This window comes from Microtus oregoni, unplaced genomic scaffold, assembly GCF_018167655.1.
Source record: "Microtus oregoni isolate MIOR12 unplaced genomic scaffold, Mior012 000046F_ref0000063, whole genome shotgun sequence".
NCBI classification, from domain to species: domain Eukaryota; kingdom Metazoa; phylum Chordata; class Mammalia; order Rodentia; family Cricetidae; genus Microtus; species Microtus oregoni.
In genome coordinates this window covers 12051834-12069507 of record NW_024543220.1, presented here as the reverse complement: position 1 = coordinate 12069507, position 17674 = coordinate 12051834, and the positions used below count along the sequence as shown (strand labels likewise).

The 17674-nt window shown below is 57.5% G+C and overlaps 3 protein-coding genes across 23 annotated transcripts in view; 1 reads left to right on the top strand and 2 right to left on the bottom strand.

The window, feature by feature from the left end:
• Syngap1 (synaptic Ras GTPase activating protein 1) overlaps nucleotides 1-8065 on the bottom strand; it is a 30425-nt gene extending 22360 nt beyond the window's left edge. For 5 of the 16 annotated variants that reach the window (XR_005972558.1, XM_041634370.1, XM_041634373.1 and 2 more), the window contains exons 1-3: nucleotides 7891-8063; nucleotides 4823-4944; nucleotides 2994-3099 (exon numbers count right to left, since the gene is read on the bottom strand). Coding sequence is in view for 12 of the 16 variants with exons in the window: in XM_041634370.1 (XP_041490304.1) it covers nucleotides 2994-3099; nucleotides 4823-4944; nucleotides 7891-7957 (295 nt within the window). In the remaining 4 variants the exon portion in view is untranslated. Of the gene's footprint in view, nucleotides 1-808; nucleotides 887-986; nucleotides 1195-2993; nucleotides 3100-4057; nucleotides 4164-4822; nucleotides 4945-7890 lie in introns of those variants that run through there. The other 11 variants (XR_005972557.1, XM_041634368.1, XM_041634372.1 and 8 more) reach the window with 8 other exon arrangements.
• A 1742-nt stretch (nucleotides 8066-9807) lies between these two features.
• Nucleotides 9808-11318, top strand: Cuta (cutA divalent cation tolerance homolog). Its single transcript, XM_041634571.1, has 6 exons — nucleotides 9808-10019; nucleotides 10248-10456; nucleotides 10584-10643; nucleotides 10760-10805; nucleotides 10905-10954; nucleotides 11127-11318. Exons 1-6 carry the CDS (start codon nucleotides 9978-9980, stop codon nucleotides 11257-11259), a joined length of 540 nt encoding a protein of 179 aa, XP_041490505.1. The 5' UTR covers nucleotides 9808-9977; the 3' UTR covers nucleotides 11260-11318.
• An 88-nt stretch (nucleotides 11319-11406) lies between these two features.
• On the bottom strand, nucleotides 11407-16662 carry Phf1 (PHD finger protein 1). 6 transcript variants are annotated; one of them, XM_041634449.1, is made up of 15 exons: nucleotides 16171-16659; nucleotides 15349-15521; nucleotides 15183-15264; nucleotides 14697-14792; nucleotides 14264-14364; nucleotides 14028-14176; nucleotides 13771-13866; nucleotides 13596-13664; nucleotides 13380-13503; nucleotides 13232-13299; nucleotides 13037-13141; nucleotides 12740-12929; nucleotides 12553-12647; nucleotides 12241-12318; nucleotides 11407-12017 (listed from the first exon to the last, which is right to left on the bottom strand). In XM_041634449.1, the coding sequence occupies exons 2-15, from the start codon at nucleotides 15502-15504 to the stop codon at nucleotides 11738-11740; spliced, it is 1689 nt and encodes a 562-aa protein (XP_041490383.1). In that variant the 5' UTR covers nucleotides 15505-15521; nucleotides 16171-16659; the 3' UTR covers nucleotides 11407-11737. The 6 variants fall into 6 exon arrangements, 3 of the variants coding, with proteins under 3 accessions (XP_041490383.1, XP_041490382.1, XP_041490384.1); XM_041634448.1 differs by having other exon boundaries at nucleotides 11408-12017; nucleotides 12241-12321; nucleotides 16171-16655; XM_041634450.1 differs by lacking the exon at nucleotides 12553-12647 and having other exon boundaries at nucleotides 11876-12017; nucleotides 12241-12321; nucleotides 12740-12918; nucleotides 16171-16662.
• Nucleotides 16663-17674: the final 1012 nt, after the last annotated feature.

The window sequence follows — 17674 nt, the reverse complement described above, 5'->3', positions numbered from 1 at the left end:
GACCTGGATCCTCGTCTGCCTCCCCACTTCCCTATATTAAGCCTAGTCTCTTTTCTCTCTTCTAAGTCCAGCTCGGCTCTCTTATATTTCCATTTCTTCCTGGCTCTTTGCTCTCCTCTTTTTGACTCTCTCATCCTTACTTTCTCTCTTCACCCCACTCCTTCCCTTCAGGCTTTCCTGCCCCCATTTGGGAGCAGGCAGAGGCTCACCCTGCCTATCCCTAAGGTGTCTCATGCAGTCAGACTACAGGGAACCACTCACACACTTTGTCCCCAGCACTGGCACACCACCCACATCCAGACACGCCCTGGACACCCATGCGAGGACTGACACAGATACTCAGGCCAGAGCTGGAACACACATGCAAAGATACACACCTGCCACCAGGGACACTGAAAATTCTGCTCATTCGACCAGCCACACATTCCTACACACTTCAGCCAGGGACATGCACGCTCAGGGTCAGAGGTGACATGAATCAGTATGTCCACAAACTGCCCCCCAAAACAGTGGCTAGTCCCTCAGGCCCTCTTGCTCTTCACTGTCAGAGGCAGGGCAAGACAGGACATACCTGCACAGTGCTGGCTACACATGTGTGCAAGAGGAACTGGGCCCCATTTGCACATGGCACCGACACACGGAGACACCAGCACGGTCACGATCACACACGCAAACACCAGGGCTGCCCCTCCAGCAGGGCTCCAAGACCCCCCCTCACACCAGCCACCCCCACGCGTGCTCAACACCCTGCCCCCACGAAGATGCCAAGACCCCCCCCTCCCGACCTCTGCTGCACCCCTCCAGTTACCATAACTCCCCCCACTCGGAAGATGCAGCGAGAACATGCGGAGGGAGCAGCTGCTGCCGCCGCCGCCGCCGCCACCGCGGCCTCCCCAGCCCCCTCCCGTGCCCACGCACACGCGCGCCCCCGCCCCACGCGCGCGACCCCCCACGCGCGCGCCTCGTCCGCCCGGCCCCGCCCTTACCTCGCACCGCCCCCCGGGGGGTCGAGGGTGTCCCCGATGGGGGAGGGGCCCGTTCTGCGCGGGGGAGGGGCGAGTGCGGAGGGAGAGGGGGCGGCGGCCCGGCTCGCGCCGCCCGGCGCGGTGGGGCGGCGGCGGGGCCCGGGACGGCCTGGACGGCCGCGCGGTGAAAGCCGCGGGAACGGCTCCCTCCGCCGCCGCTCCCGCCGCTGCCGCCGTTGCCCGGGCCCCGCCGCCGTTGCTAGGCGACCGCTGCTGCCGTGGCCGCCTCTGTCACGAGCCCCGTCGCCCGGAGACAACGCGAGAGAGACGGGGGAGGGGGACAGAGGGACCCCCAAAACCAGCTAGGCCTCCCATCATCGCCTCCTGAGCAAGACCCCCACCCCCAAAAGAGAGAGAGGAGCCCTTGAAGAGAGCGAGGGTTTGCAGCTCCACCCAGCAGAGGAGGAGCCCTGGATTCCAATGCCCTCAAAGGTCCTGCGACCTCTCCCGGGCTGGAGCGTCCACAGCCTCAGCAAACACCTTTGCAGACCGGAGCCCCCAAGGCCCCAAAGACCTTTATGTCCCCTGCACATCCTTCATGCCCTCTACACACTCTGTTTCCCTCAGAAGATTCCAAACGTTCACCAGCTATTAACTTCCACTAAACCCTGTCCCCCCCCCCCCCAAATATATATATATACACCCTGGAACCATTCCCAGCCTCTACTAAAGCCCAATACAGTAACCTCCACAGGCCACCTTAACTCCACCCAAAACACAGGAGACCCACACCAAAGGCCTCAACACTCTGAGGACCCAGCGTAAGGAGACAGAGAACTGTGTGGGCAGAGCGGCCAACTGCAGGACACATGACGAACACGCTCTGTGATCATGTTACCATTCCGGTGCACACAGGTACACACTGCACACAAAAATTATGCAGCAGACACGGACATGACAGACAGACGTCACCCATTCTCTAGACACTCTCCACCACCACCTCCTGGCTTGCCTCAGAGTGCTACCTACACCCCTGTGTCAGTTTCAATGACAATGACACACATCCCTGACCACTGCTCCGGGGTCCCAAAGCTGCCCCCTCCCCCAGGGCGGTGAGGCCTTGACCTATCAGAAGGCAGAAGGCAGCTGGCTGGAGCAAATGGATAACACAGGCCACTGGTTCTCTAAGGAAGCAACTGGAAGCCTGGATCCTTGGGGAGGAAGAGATGGTGGGATAAAGGGGTCGCCTGGGGTTGAATGGGGGTCATGGAAGGGAAATGCTGAGGAACCGGGCAGTGGCAAGGGGGTTTCCGGGGACTGAGGGCGTCTCTTTGCACCTCGGCTGCAGATCCCTGTTCTCTGCCTTCATCTCCCCTCACTGTTCCCATGGAAACCTTTTAAGCGAACTTCTCAGAGGAAGACAAAAATCTTTTTTTAAATGACTAAAGAGGGGGGTGGGGGCAGAAGGGAGGAGGAAGGGGAAGAGACAGATGGAGAGAGGGAGAGACCGTGAGGAGATGGGGGTCTGACAGAGTTCCACCCAGAGCGAGGGGAGGGACAGGGGATCAAGAGGGAAACGGGAAAATGAGAGTGGGGAGAAACAAGAAAGCAGACGCGATACAACTACAGGAAACAGAATAAACTGACGAAAGAGGGGCAAGAAGAGGGAAAGGCCACAGGCCTGGAAGAAGATGGAAGTTCGCGGTGGGACACAGGTCTGGTGGTGTGGGGACTAGGTCAACCTCTCCAAGTTCTCAGACGGAGGATGTCAGGGCCGTGGCCAGGAACACGGACGGGGATTAAAGATCTAAAGAGACTATTTTTACAAGCACCGGGAAACAGTCAAACTTCGCTGCTGGAGAGGAGCGAAGCAGCGTAGGGACACGCGGGGGCCGCTCACCAACAGCCCCGGTACCCCGCGCAGCCCGGACGAGGGCGCCCTGTCCTCGGTATCGGGATCACGGCAGCTCTCCGCCCCCGCCCGCTCCCAGCGACCGTCCGGGGCACGAGCCTGCTCGGCCGCCGTACCATGCTCGCCGTGGGGCCGCCCCTCCACCGGCACAGAGACCGTGCGTCTCAGCAGTTTGTTGCGGCTGGACTCGCTCCTCCGGTCGCGGATCAGAAGGGGGTGTATCTAGGGGATTGGGGAGTGTGTCAGACCCCACGGGCCTGTGCCGCCCCTCCTCTCCCCTTCCATGGAAGGCCGGCCCCTTGCCAGCCCGCCTGCCCCTTCCGCCCCTGCCAGCTTCACTTGGCCCTGATAAGGGGACTTTCTGTTCCCTGTTCTCCCTCTTGAAACACAGTCTAGAGAATTCTCCCAAACCCCACTCCGTGCTTCCCGCAACTCCACAGGAGTTAGCTGCCTCCTGAATCTGGTTTCCCCTTGACCTTCAGTTCGTCCATTCTCCCTGCTTCCCTCCCAACCTCCTACCTTCCTCACCCCCTCCCCTCCCTCAAGCTTGTCGCAGCTGCATTTATAATCAGTTCCACAGCTTGTCTCCCTCCTACAGCCCGGCTTGCGGCCAGACTGGGACCCAACCTCCCCTCCCCCAAGAGGGCCTGGTCACCTCCCCCTTTCATCTCCTTCCTTTACCCTCCACCTGCAGCTCAGTTTCTCTTCCCTCAGCCCTACCTTCCCCTGGGCCTCACCTCAACTCCCCCTGGGAGTCGTCATCCTAACTTCCACCCCTCCCAGAAGCTAGACTCCCACGAGGCCCCAGCCCCACAATCCACCCAGCTCCAAGTCCCTAGGGCCTTCATTATTCCAGCTCCATCTTTGCCTTCCCACTCCCACCTTCCTACCAGCCAGGCTATCCCTGCTGGCCTCCATGGCTAGTGGGTCCTCCCTGTCTCCATCTCTGTGGCTCTCTCCTTCTCACTCCTGCACCGGTTCCCACTCATGCTGGTTCTCCTCTTCCCAGTCCATCCAAGGACTTCAGATCCTTAGTGGAGGCTGATGACCGATGCCAAATCACTCAAACGCCTTCCAACACCCCAGACTTGATGTACCAGGCACCTCGCCTGCAGCCAGAGTGACCCGGCTTCCCCAGATGCTTCTGTTTTATGGTCTGGTGGTCTCTCTACATTCTCACCTGCCCTCAAGGTCCCTCTTCACCCTGGTTAGCCCCAGTCCAGTGCCAGCCCCAGTTCTTAGAGACACCTCTCACCATCTCTTCCAGGCTAAGTCTCCAAAGATGGCTCCCCAACCACTCTCATGTCTGACTCACCCCTGAGGGCCTCACCCTTCTTCTCTGATGAACTAGCTACTACTGACCCTGTTCCTCCTTTGGAAGCCATACCCCTCTGACTCAGATCTTATGGCCACTCCTCTGTCCACCCAAGTCCTATTCCTGTACCCAGTTGCCCATGCTCAGTTGCCCGCCTCCTCGGGCCTCTCCTCCTTGCATCTGTCTCCCTTTGGGAAACCTACCCAGCCCTACAGAAGCCTATGTAAACCCTGGTCTCAAGCACACGCCTTCGCCAAGATCCATTGACCGCTGTCACCTCTGTCAGTCCCTCCAGTCCCTCCCACTCTTCTCAGGGACACTCAATCCTGGTCTGAAGAACTAGGGGTGGCAGGGGAGGGGAAGCTGAGGCTCACTCACTCTTTCCCTAGCTCTTCATTTTCCCTCCCTGGCTCTAACCTTTTCCCACAATATGGATGGAGTGGAAAATGGGAGGCACATTGAGAACCTTAGCTCCTCCCAGCACTGCCAATGGCCTCAGAGACCTGCTAGCAGAGGTCAAAGGGTGGCTCTCCTCGTCATAACACCCTGACCATGTCTCGGCGGTCTCCCTCCTTCCATCACTCCCTTCCCACCCATCCTCTCCGCCCTCTCCTCACCCCGCTCGCTCACCTCATCCTCATCCAGCATGAGCAGCTGGTTCCCCGAGATGATGCAGAACCGAGGGTTCCAACCAGGACGATCATACGGGGAATGAACGTATTGGGTTCGGTGCATAGGGGGTCCCCGTACATCTGGGGGACAGAGACACACAAACAGTAAGGGAGGGTCAAGACTTTGGGTGTCGAAACCTAAAACGGAAAGAAGAGCTTGCAGATGGGAGGAGTTGCCGCCTGTCTGGAGAGATCTGTTGGGCACAGGATGAGACTTTACACTGAGGAGTTGATCACAGGTGGCCCTGGGAAGGGGTTGAGGGTGGCTTCAGGGACAAGAATTAGTGTCATGACATAGAGGGGCTTTACCGGGGGCAGGAGAAGGTGGAAACTCTGCCCATTCACTTGTGGGGGAGTAAAGACTTATTGAAACTGGCAAAAGATACAGAGAGGTCAGAGGGAGGGTGTTAATAATCCACATACAAAGGATGTGGCCCAGTCATTCAGGAAAATGAGAGGTACCTAGCTTGTGGGAAAGAAAATGGGTGTTTAAGAACATTTGGGTCACGAGAATCTGAGGGCTAAGCATCTGGAAGGCAGGAAGGCAGGCTTCTATGTTCAAAGTATGGCGGCCTCCCTCCCTTCTCTCTCCTTTCCTCCCTGGTCCTACCCTGTTCCTCCTCTGGGGGAAGTTTCCAGGGAGAAGATGCTGAGAAGGATCAGGGAGGGATGGTGGGAAATGTAGTGCTGGGATAAGCAGAGACCAGTCAGGCCTCTGTCCATAACATGCCCAGCAGTCAGGGGTCAGGCCTGCTCCACAGGCTAAGACATCACCTGAGCACAGGGAGAGACTTAAGAAAGGGTGAAGGAAAGACTGGAACAACCAAGCCTGATGACAGAGGACGACCCCAGGATGACATATGAAGAAGAACAAATTTCCAGACAAGAAGGGACCAACAGCTGTGCATCCTTCAAGGCCTGAGGGTTTTCCTGCCGCATCTTTGCTGCCTTGCCAGCACCATTGCCATATACCATTCATGGAGATACGATGAAGGGCCTTAAGGGGGCCAGGAAAGTTAGACTGCTGATAAAACTAGGCTTAAGACATTAGTTAGAGAATTTCACAGGAAGAAACACCATGCTGTCGCCTCCATGGGATCATTAATTTGACACATTTCTGGAGAAATGGCCTTTGGGCTTTCTTCTGGTGCCTTGAGTGAGCTCTGAAAAACTCCATCCTCTTACTGATTATGGTGATTCCTCAGATTTACCCAACCTGCAGGTCAGAGAGAAAGATGAGCCCCTGGGATGGAAGTGTCTAGAAGTCACGATGCTTTCAAATTTTCACTGTAAGTGCTTTCTTGAAGACCCTGCCAATATCCTCCAGACAGGGCCGGGGAGAATAGCTCAGTGGCAGATAACCACTGGAGTTCAAAGCCCCAGCACTACAACAACGACACCATCACCCATAGCTTAGACCACAGACGCCCAAGGCAACAAGCCTACTGCATCTCAACACTTGGTGAACCTGAGGAAAAGCTGTTGATACATATAACCATAACAAAACAGAGGAGCTGTCCAGGCTGCAGCTGGGGCAAGCAGGTTAGACCACAGGGAACAGGAAAGGGACACAGGGAACCTTAACTTAGGGACTAATACTACTACTACTACACACACACACACACACACACACACACAGTCTCGACTTAAGAAAGATGATGATCCTGGAACATAGCAGAGAAAGAGGAAATGGGAAATGTTTACTGCAATGACACCTTCCACAAGAGTTCAAGGCAGAGATTCTTTAGAGCCCCTGTTCCAACCATCACAACCTGTGTTTTGGCACCCCCAAGTCCCCAGGAAGCAGAGGGGACCAAAGAGGAATACAGATGAAGGCAGGGTATACAAGGAAAATAAACAGGCACAGACCCTGGCGATGAGGTGGAAAGGGGTAGGAAACAGAAGATGGATGGGTTCAGGGACATATAACAGAGTAGATCTAAAAGAAAAGGGAGCAAAGATGAGGGGAGATGCCTAGGAACAAGGAAACAGATCAAATGGTTTCAACCAACATGGGGCAGAGGGAATGAGGAAGACCTAACAGGGGCAGAAACATGGGTGTCCAGGAGCAGTGATAGTGTAATAAGGAGTTATTAGAAGAGAGGGAGAGGGAATATATATGAGATAGGGGATTAATACAGGGGAAGGACAGAAGGGGGACTCATATAACAAACGGACACCATATGGGGGGAAAGATATAAGTGATGGACAGCAGAGGAAGGGAGGGGGAATGGAAATAAGTGGTGGGGGAAGGGGTCAAAGTGCTGAAGTGAAGCAAGCTGAGGAGGCCCCAGGGGTTGCATTTCCCGATCAAGAGTCCTGATGAGGGTCAATCACCAGCAGAATAGAACCTGGCCCTTGCTCCCATGACTCAATCTTACATCTCCCCTGACCCAACCAAAAAAAAAAAAAAAAAAACCCACTTGGTCCTCCTTCTCTGGCATCCCCTCCCCCAATCCTTTCTCTCCCTCCTCTCTTCCCTCCATCTGGACCCCCACCCCCCCACTGCCACCCTCTTTCTCCATCTGGCCCCATCCCTCCCTCCATCCTCCTCTTTTCCTACCCCTACCATTCTGAGCCCCTCACCAAATTCCCTCCCCATCTTCTCGGTCTCTCGTCCCACCTCTATGTTTTCATTTCCCCCTTCTCCCCCTCTCCTAAGATCGTGCCTCTATTTCCTTGATATTTTCCTCCTCACACAGCTCCCAAACCCAAATAATTTCTGCAGCGTTCCCCCAAACTCAATCCTCCCTTCTCACGCCGTTCTGACGCTCCTTCCCCTCCATCATCTTCCCCTCAGCCCCCTTCAAGGCCTGTGTCCCAGCCCCTCCATCCCTTACATACCCTATGCCTCTAACCTCCAATCCCTCCTTTCCCACTGTTCCCACCTCTGCCTTCTCAGCCCTCCCCTCTCCCTCCATTTCAGCCGCTCCCTCCCCTCGGTGGCCCCGGCTCTCCCCCGCCCCCTGCCCCTCCCCCTCTTGCCCCCCCCATCTGGCCCTCCCCCTACCCCTACCACCACCGTACCTCTGAAGGGGGCATAGGACATCGCGGGGATGCTCCCCCGATGGATGGAGGCTCGAGACCTGCTCATCAGGCCTGAGGGGGAGGGGGCGGGGGGACGGGGGAGAAAAAGAAGAGAGAAAGAGGGGGAGAGAGAGGGGGAGAAGGAGGAGGTGGAGGAGGAGGAGAGAGGAGGAGAGAGGAGCAGAGAGGAGCAGAGAGGAGGAGAGAGGAGGAGGAGGAGGAGAATAAGAGCCAACGGCAGCAGCGGCAGCACGGAGAGAGAAGGGGGGGCGGGGGAAGCGAGCTAGTGAGGAGAGAGCAGGAGGAGGAGGGAGAGACTCTGCAGCCCCCACCCCTCCTCAGGGAGACCCGGAAAAAGAGAGAGCCAGAGACCCCTGACTCATACACGCCGGAGGCAGCAGTCCTGAAGAAGCTGACCCCAGACCCTGAGACAGACCCCAGACCCAGAGAAAGATACCTCATCCCTCACTCCACACTCAAATTAATCTCACAGACCCAAATCTAGGAGGAAAGAGACCCCTGATCTCAGAGAAAAAGCCACCCCCCCACCCCGCAGAAAGGAACCCTAGATCAGAATCTGATCCTCAGACCCACGTTAGTCTTAGACTTGGGACCCTAAAGTGTTAGTTTTGAGGACCCAAAACAGAGACCCAGACTCAAAGAAAAAGATGAAATCACTATTAATAAGAGCCCCAGGCCAGAATTAGATCTTAGGACCTAGCTGGAGACGAGAAACCCCGGATTCATATCCCAGAGAAAAAATACTGCAGACTTGGGGGTGAGAGAAGAGACATTCAGCTGACCCAAAGATGGAGAAAGAGGACCACAAAAGATCCGAAACTCATTAAATCTGAGAGATCTTAGTCAGTGATCATGGACTCAATTCCCACAAACGACTCGAAAAGTAATTCAGACTCTATAAAGATCCCAAATATTGGACACCCCCCCCACACACACACACAAGGATCTCTGAGGCAGAGGGATAGCCCCCAACTCAAGAGGGAAATGAAAGAGCCTGAACTTCGGCCTGCGGGAATTCCAGCACCCGTGCCAGGGACCCCAGACCTGGGAGGAAGGGGTTATTTTGGGTGGCAGAGCCTTTCCCCCGCTGCTTCCTCCCTCTTCTCTGACCTCTCACTGGCCCCCTCTCCATTTTTGGGTCACTGGATGTGTTTGGGCCCCAGGGAGGTTATGTAGGGCAGGTTCTGGCTCCTTAGGGGAATTGGATGAAGGTGAGGAGACCCAAGACGGAGAGAAGGGTGGGCCGATCCAGGGGACAAGGATCAGCATGGGAGAAGGAACAGGGCCATCACTCCGAACCCTAACTGCCACTCATTTCTCCTCGCCACTCATTTGCGGGTTTTCGGCGCCTCCCATCACCGAGCCCATATACAGGTGTCACCCCGTCTTTTGATCACGGCCGTGTTGGCCATGGCTGAGCCTGCCTGCCCGCTGCCCCCTACCCGGGGACAGCTGGCTTCTCAGCTCGGGGCTAACGCGCGGGCGGGCGGGCTGGCGCGGGGCGCTGTCCCCACCCAGCACCGCCTGCTCAGACCCTCGCCGCCGCCGGCCTCGGGGTAGGGAGGAGGAGGGGACTGTTACTAGGCACATTCCGGGGCTCAGGACGACTCCCCGGCCCCAGCCTGACGCAGCGCGGGCGCCGCTCGCCAGCTCCTGCGTCACGTGGCCCGGAGGCCGTCCGGCCATTGGCCGCCTCCAGCAACTACTGAGGCGGCGCCGCCTGAGAGGGCGAGAGCCGTCACGTGACGGCGGCCGCCGCAGCGGCGTCCCCCAGCCAGCGGCCGGCTGGGGCTTCACTGAAATGGGCGGGCCCTGTCGGCACACGGCCTCCTTTCTAGCTGCCGATTGGCCAGAGGGGCCTCAGCCCCGCCCCATCAGGAGGCGGGGCAATCGGGCCACTCGAGGGCCGGGATTGGGCAGATCTGAAGACCCTCAGGAAGGCGGGGCGGCTCCTGTCACGAGGCCGCCGCCCAAGTTAGAGGAGGCTGCTCCTCTGGGGCTCCCCGTCCCTGCTCCGCTAAGCGCGCGGCTTTACACCCCCTTCCTTCTCCACCAGCCTGGGCTGCATGAGCTGGGGGCGGGCGCCTGTCGTCCTGCTCGGCGGAGGGGTGAGTCTGGCCCCGCCCCTTCCGGTCTCCAAGTTTCACTGGGCTTCTGCACCCCAAGCTCCTAGGGAGGGTCCGACGGGGTGTTCCAAGTGTCTCTAAGTGTCAGGGGCCTTATTCCTTGCTGGTGCTGAGGAGGCCGGGCAGAGGCTTGGCGCCTGGCCCAGGAAGGCGCCCGGCGTGCGGTGTCCTGGGGCAGTTGTGGGGACGCTGAGCCTCCCCCCTCCCCAGGCCACGCTGCTCGTGTCGATTCTTTGGATGCCCGCGCTGCTGCCGCTGGCTTCCCGCCTTCTCTTGCTGCCCCGAGCCTTGCTGTCCATGGCTTCTGGAAGCCCTCCGTCCCAGCCTTCTCCGGCCTCGGGCTCCGGCTACGTTCCAGGATCAGTTTCTGCAGCCTTTGTCACTTGTCCCAATGAAAAAGTCGCCAAGGAGATCGCCAGGTGGGGACCTGGGAACCTACCAGGGAGAGCTGGGCTAGGGGAAGGGTGCTGCCCCGGCGGGTGGCCCTGGACTGCCATCCAAGTCCAGGCCGGCGGGGCGCACTGACTGCCCGCGCTTCACCCTCAGGGCAGTGGTAGAGAAGCGCCTGGCAGCCTGCGTCAACCTCATTCCGCAGATCTTGTCCATGTGAGTCGCCACTCAGAAACTCAGTCTAATTGAAGGGGCTGAGAGCTTTTGCTGGGTGGGGGGGGGCAATCATTCTTCCCCAAGACTTTGTGCCCTTCTTTCTCTGACCTCTTCAGCTATGAGTGGAAAGGGAAGATCGAGGAAGACAGTGAGGTGCTGATGGTGAGAATCCCCCTCTTGTCTGGCTCCTTGGACAGCTGTGGCTCTGGCCTGGCAGCAGTTCCACCCCTTGGTTGAACTGTGTCTGTCTTTGCCCTTTAGATGATTAAAACCCAAAGCTCCCTGGTCCCTGCTCTGACAGAGTTCGTTCGGTAAGAACTTTAAGGTTTTCTTTGTGGCGGTACTGGGGGACGGACCAGGGCCGCGAGCATTTCAGGCAAACCCCAGCTCACCCAAAGAGCTTTGAAGTGGACACGGTGGGGTGGACTTTATTGGGGTGTGCCTTTGGGTGAGCGAATAACCCCAGCCCTGTCCCTTCTGCAGATCTGTGCACCCTTACGAAGTTGCTGAGGTGATTGCATTGCCTGTGGAGCAGGGGAATCCCCCGTACCTGCATTGGGTGCGCCAGGTCACAGAGTCCACTACAGATTCTGCCACAGCCCCCTCCTCTGCTTAAAGCCCCCTGGTTTCTAGGTGATGACCGAGCCCCCAATAAATCCTCTTCTGTTCTCTGTCTGTTCCCGTGTAACATAGATGCGGGTGGTGGAAGATCAAGCACCCCTTGCCCTTGTGTTCTGCCCCTCTTTCAAAATGACTGTCTGCCACGTTCGTTTATTTCTCTTTATTACAGTCATACAGAGTCTGGAATCCTGGACCACCCCCCCACCCCCATCTCTATACCCAGGGGTTGTATAGTTTTAAAAAATACTTTAAAAGCTGTAACAAAATAACGTCAAAGGAAATGAGAAGGATGAGGGATCAGGGGTCATGAAGGGGCAGAGGAGAGGACCTCTTCCCCACTCCCCTGGATTCCAGCCTGGGCAGTAGGGAGGACTACTCCCCATCGCTCCAGGTACATCCCAGCTGTAGGTGAGGTCAGAGGTCAGGGCATGAAAGTGCCAGTGTGTGGATGGGGAGGGGGCAGAAGAGGGCTGTCAGAAGATGCCCCCTCCTCCCCACTCAACTAGGTACTGCACAGAGCCGTCCGGCCGCACTCTCCGAGCAAGTATCCTGACAGGGTCCCCTCGGGACAGGTAGCCACCCCCACCTCGGCCTCCTCCCCCAGTCCCCGGAGACAAACTAGGACATAAGGGGGAAGGGGGGACTGAGTGTCCAGAAAGGCCGGGGGTGGGGGCTGAGGTGGGGGAGGCAGTCACTGAGTGGGGGGAGCTAGGGATATCTGTGGGGAAGCCAATGTGAAGTTCCAGGGGTGACCTGGAAGAAGAGAGAAGACAACAGTAAGACCAGACAGGCCAGATGTGGGTGGCTTGTGCCTTTAATCCCAGCAAGGAGGGCTGCCATCTGGGCTACAGAGACCTTGTCTTACACGGCATGGAGACCACGAGACCACGTGTGGATCAAAGGAATGAAAATAGAGTTTGAGACTAAGAGCCTAAGCCCACAGAAGGAAAGGAAGGAGCTGACCCGACAGACTCACCTGTCTAGGGCTTCACTGTCCCCAGAGGTCCCTGCAGTGCTGGCAGAAGGGTGGAAGGAAGCAAACATCCGGATGGGGCTGCTGAGGTGTGGGACAGGCAAGTCAGGACCTGAGGACGGAAGCGTGTCTTCCCCACCAAGGGCAGAGTTCAAACAGTTATAGTTCACTGAACTCCCAGAATACTGGTGTCATTCATGCTACAAGTCTCTTAGAGACAAGAATTGAGAAGCGAAGGGGAAGAAGGAAAAGAATCGCAGGTGATAGTGGCTGGAGAATGGAAATAGCTGGGGCTCATCTCGATCAGGCACTGACCTGGGCAGACAGCGGGCCTCTGTGGGCCGGAAGTTGTAGCCGCTGCTGCCCTGATAGCTCTGGTTAGGGCTGGGGGGTGGTGGAGACACTGAGGCCTATAAGAAAAGCCAGAGGGACCCTGTAATGGTCCCTGATCCTTCTCCTCATCCCACCAGTTTGCCCAACAGGATTCCCCTTGCCCTTGTACCTGCAGTGCCCTCCGTAGACGAGCCTGCTCCCTCTGCTCCTGGGACCCATGCCGACTGTGTGCTGCTGTGGATGGCCCCAGCTCCTCCTCTTTCCCCTTCCGCCTCTTTCTCAGGGGTTCTGGCTCCGACCTCCGGCGTTTCCCCAGGGGACGTGAGACCCCTCCCCCAGGGCCCTGCCCTGAAGGGAAGCTGTAAGAGGCCTCCTTATCCCCCCAGCCCCCTCCCAGGCACCCCAAGACCCCCCATTCCTATACATGTACCCTCCAAACCGATTCTATCCCCTCTGGACCAGTGACCTGGTGGGGGCTCCATCTCCAGTGATAGGCTCCACAGGAGGAGGGGTCCGAGTATGGAGACCAAAAAGACATTTCCTCTTTTTAATCTCCCTCCCTGAAATGAAACTAGAACAAGGAGAGAGACAGCAGGTCAGTGCTGTGGCACAGCTCCCCCATCCAGACTCCATATCACCCCGTGCCCCTTTTCCTGACTACCGGTCCTTGTGGCTGTTAAGTGCAGAAAGGAGCTGGGAAGAGCGCTCTCCCTTGGGGGTGTCTGAAAGCTAAAGGAAGAGAGTAAAGGTCAGGGAGCAGTCATTCCTCTTCATGTCCCACCCCAGGTCCCAAATGGTAGAACCCTTACCTCCCCCAGGAGCAGACGGTCCCAGTTCTCAGAGGTGAAGGGGAGGATCTCTCGGTTGAAATCGAAGTACTTCTTCTTACAGCAAACACTGAGATGGTAGAGGACAAGATGGGCTACGTCCACCCTAGGAGGAGCATGACATCGTCAGCACTGTGGAAGTCAGGAGTCACTGGGGTATAGTAGCAGGCAATAGAATTGAGGGCACAGCCGCCTCACCAGCGAAGCTGTAACCGTCGGACCTTCTCGGGGCCACCGCAGCACACACAGCATTCAAATTCATAGAATCTGGACAGAGTAAGGTCAAGAAGGCACCTCCTTCAGCCCTCCTGCGCAACAAGTGGCAGAGGGCAAGCCGGTGAGGAAGGCACCGGGCAGTCTCCCTCCGGCTCACCTGTCTCCGTAGAGGAGGGGCTTGCTCAGACACTGGGTGCAGGCCTCATGGAACCACTGAAGGCAGCGCCAGCACTGCAGCATTTTCAGGTTCCACCTCAAGAGGACGACAGTCTGCCTGTGGCCTCCATCGCCACAGGGGCACCCTCACCCTGTTTGCTCCACCACCACCAGCACGCCCCCATTGCCATGGGGCCCCTCACCCTGTTCGCTCCACCACCACCATGCCGCCCCCAGCTCGCACCCCTCATCACTCACTCCCCAGGACCTCCACAGTAACAGTAGCTCTGTTGCCGGTTGCTCAGGTGGCCAGCATCCCAGTCCAGCCCCTTTAGTCCGTAGGGCAGAGAGAGTTTCATGCCCAGCATGGCCCGCGCATAGGGCCCCTTCTTCAGTGCGCCTCCCCTCTGCAGAGGAACAGGTGAGGACCTCAGAAGCAGGAGGGGAGATATCATGGAAGGCTCCCACAGGAAGGGGCAGAGAGCTGCTTTTACCTTGGTGGCAATCGCAAAGACACACTGGCGGCAGACCCAGGATGTGTCCTCTCCTTCTCCAGGGGCTGGGGCCCTGGGAACGTGACAGTCCTGGTGATACGCTGAATAAGGACAATGTTGAGAGTAGACCACTGTGTGCATACCTCCACGGTCCTGCCAGGTGTGTGTGCATTATCCTGACTTTGCAAGTGAGCAAACAGGTTTATAGCGGATAAGGGCCTTGCTCAAGGAAGCATGGTTAGAAAAGGATGCATGTAAGCCACCTGGCGTGGTATATGTCACCTTCATCCTATGACTCCCTCTCTACTGAGAGATGAGGTGACAGGGTGAAGACTGGCCAAGGACAGGAGACACAAAACCCATGCTAGAAAGGCTAGTCGCAATCCAGAAGACCCAGGGCAAATTCTACCATTCAAGTACCCTGCCCTCTCACCATGGCGACACTTCTCACAGCTGACCAGCTGGTTCTCAGGGACCACAGTCTCAGAGCGACAGACACAACAGAGGAGCTCCTCCCCAGGGAGGGCAGCTATGAGGGAACAAAGTGTCAGGAGGCTGTCTTCAAGCCAGCACTTCCCATCCCCTTCCAGCTTCTGCAGGTGTGCAGCCCCTCCATCCTCTTCCAGCTTCTGCAGGTGTGCAGCCCCTCCATCCCCTCTAGCTTCTGCAGGTGTGCAGCACCTCCCAGCCCCTCCATCCCCTTCCAGCTTCTGCAGGTGTGCAGCGCCTCCATCCCCCACCTCTAGCTTCTGCAGGTGTGCAGCGCCTCCCAGCCCCTCCAGCTTCTGCAGGTGTGCAGCGCCTCCCAGCCCCTCCAGCTTCTGCAGGTGTGCAGTGCCTCCATCCCCCCCACCCAGCTTCTGCAGGTGTGCAGTGCCTCCACCCGCCTTCCAGCTTCTGCAAGCGTGAGGGATCTCACCGGGGCTGATGTCCTTCCATAGAACCTGAAACTGGGAATCGTCCTCAAACTGGACCAGGCATACCTCCCGAGCACTGTCCACCTGGACCAGGTGAGCAGAGGTTATGAAGTAAGAGCAAGAGTCAGGAGAGTGAGGAGGTGGCAGGAGAGCGGAGGTAACCCTTACCTTTTTGATGGTGCCCAAGTACAGCAGCCCATCAGTCCATCTGGCCAGCACATCTTGACCCTCCCAAAGTCGAGGTCTGGGGCCTGAGGGAGCAGGGGAGGCTGGATCCCAAAGAGAGGGTGCACCCAAGCGGCTCAGCCGGGGGAGCTGCGCCATTGCATCCTGGGGGGGTGCTAGTCAGAAATAGGAAGGGAGAGTTTGAGTGTTAAAGCTTTGTGCTTTCTTTGCTTTTTTTCTGTTGCGGGTTAGGACCAAGCACCTCCAACCCCAGCCTCTTAATCCTTTAGACACCTAAGGAGGTGGGTCACCCTGGCCAGCTTCTTGACTCCACTCCTCTCCCTCCAGTCTCCTCAGCCTAGTTCTGTAGCATCCTACCTCCCAGGGACCTCAGGGGAAGAGATGCTTGCAGGACCAAGGTTACCACGCAGGTTCACCTTTCCCAGCTGTTTAGAATTATCCTAATTGGGACGCTCTGTTGCCTTTTGGGATATTTTAGGAGCTTTTCTGGATTTGTTTCCCTGAGTAGAAACAGCTGCCTCCCCGGGCCTGTGCGTCTCATTTAGAACAACTATCCTGATGCCAGGCTATGTTAGGTCACCCTCAAATTTGAGGCTCCATGCCCCAAGATTAGATAACTTCCCTGAGTGCCCCAGGAGGGGGGCGTGTCCCTATCCAGGTCTCTACTCCCCTACACCACTAGTCTGAGGAGGAATTTGAGTCAGCCCAGCCCAGATCCTAAACCGGGACCAGGAGGCTGTCATGTCTCTTCCTGCACACCGACCCCCGCTCCCTGCCCCCGCTCAGGGCCTCCCGCCTTCTTACCGGTGACAGCTGGGGCAGCTGGGAGACAGGCAGGAGCAGACCCAAGAGACGTGGGTGAGCCCCGAGTGCAGGAAGAGTGTGTGTGGACGCCGGAGGGCGTGCAGGAGGAGGCCAGGGGGTCCCCGGGCCCAGCCCCTCCGTCCTGGCTGCTCTGGGGCGTATGACGCAGCAGCCAAAGCAGCGGCAGCGGCAGGAGGAGTCGGCAGAGGGAGGGAGGAGTGGTGGGTGGGGAGCACCAGGGGGAGGAGAAGCCGGAGGGGCGGGCAGCACCTCCGGCAGGCCCGGAGGGCACTGCACGGTCAGAGGCGCGGCCGGTCGGGGAGGACGAGGGAATCCTAGCAGCCCCCTTTTCGGGTGGGAGGCTCGCTCCAAGAGCAGCAGGAAATAACCCTCTTGGCAGCCAGCCTGCAGGTCAGGGCTGGGCTCCGCCCCATGCCACATCCGTTAGCTGCCCCGCCCCCGTGGCCACTCCAAGCTCCGCCTCCGCACACGGCACCGCCCTCCCCCATTCACACTTCCTGTCGCCCCACCCTTTTGCGCACGCGCGGCCCCGCCTGGGCGCTGCACCTGGGCAGGCAGCCACACCTCCCGCCGCGAGAACCGTGGTGTGACTGAACTCCTGGGCATTGCAAAGGACGTCGCGGCTAGTACCGAGGCGGTGACGTGTCCACGGGCAGCCAATGGACAGCGTGCGGCAGAGAACCGTAGTTCGAACCGTTGGGCAGGGAAAGGGAGAGAATGTGGAGCGCACTGGCACTCACACCAGACAAGGACATTTCTATCCCTGGCTGGGCCTGGTGGTGGGCAGCTATGGATATAACTTCCTGTGCTGAAGGATAGAAAAGGGGCATCGGGACAGCCAAGTTCTTGGCTAAGTGAAATGCCCACAGCCTCACTCTGCAAAACACACGGCAATGGACACTTATATTTGCTTACAGATACTGTTCACGGTGGTGGCACGCCTTTAATCCAGGCGGACCTCTGTGAATTCAAGGCCAGCCTGGTCTACAAGAGCTAGTTCCAGGACAGGCTCCAAAGCTACAGAGAAACCCTGTCTCAAAAAAAACAAACAAAAAAAAAAAAACCAGATATCTGTTCACAGTACCTTCCTCTAGCAGCTACTCGTGTTAACAAGATCTTCATACAGACAATGAGGGCTGGAGAAATGGCTCAGCTTTTTTTTTTTTATATTTATTTATTATGTATACAATATTCTGTCTGTGTGTATGCCTGCAGGCCGGAAGAGGGCACCAGACCTCATTACAGATGATTGTGAGCCACCATGTGGTTGCTGGGAATTGAACTCAGGACCTTTGGAAGAGCAGGCAATGCTCTTAACCGCTGAGCCATCATCTCTCCAGCCCCAAGATGGCTCAGCTTTTAAGAGCACTTTTACTGCTCTCGCAGAGGACCCAGGTGCTGCTCCCAGAACCCACCAGCCGCTCACAGCCCTAATTCCAGTTCCAGAAGACCTAAAGCTCTCTTCTGAATTCAAGGGGCACCA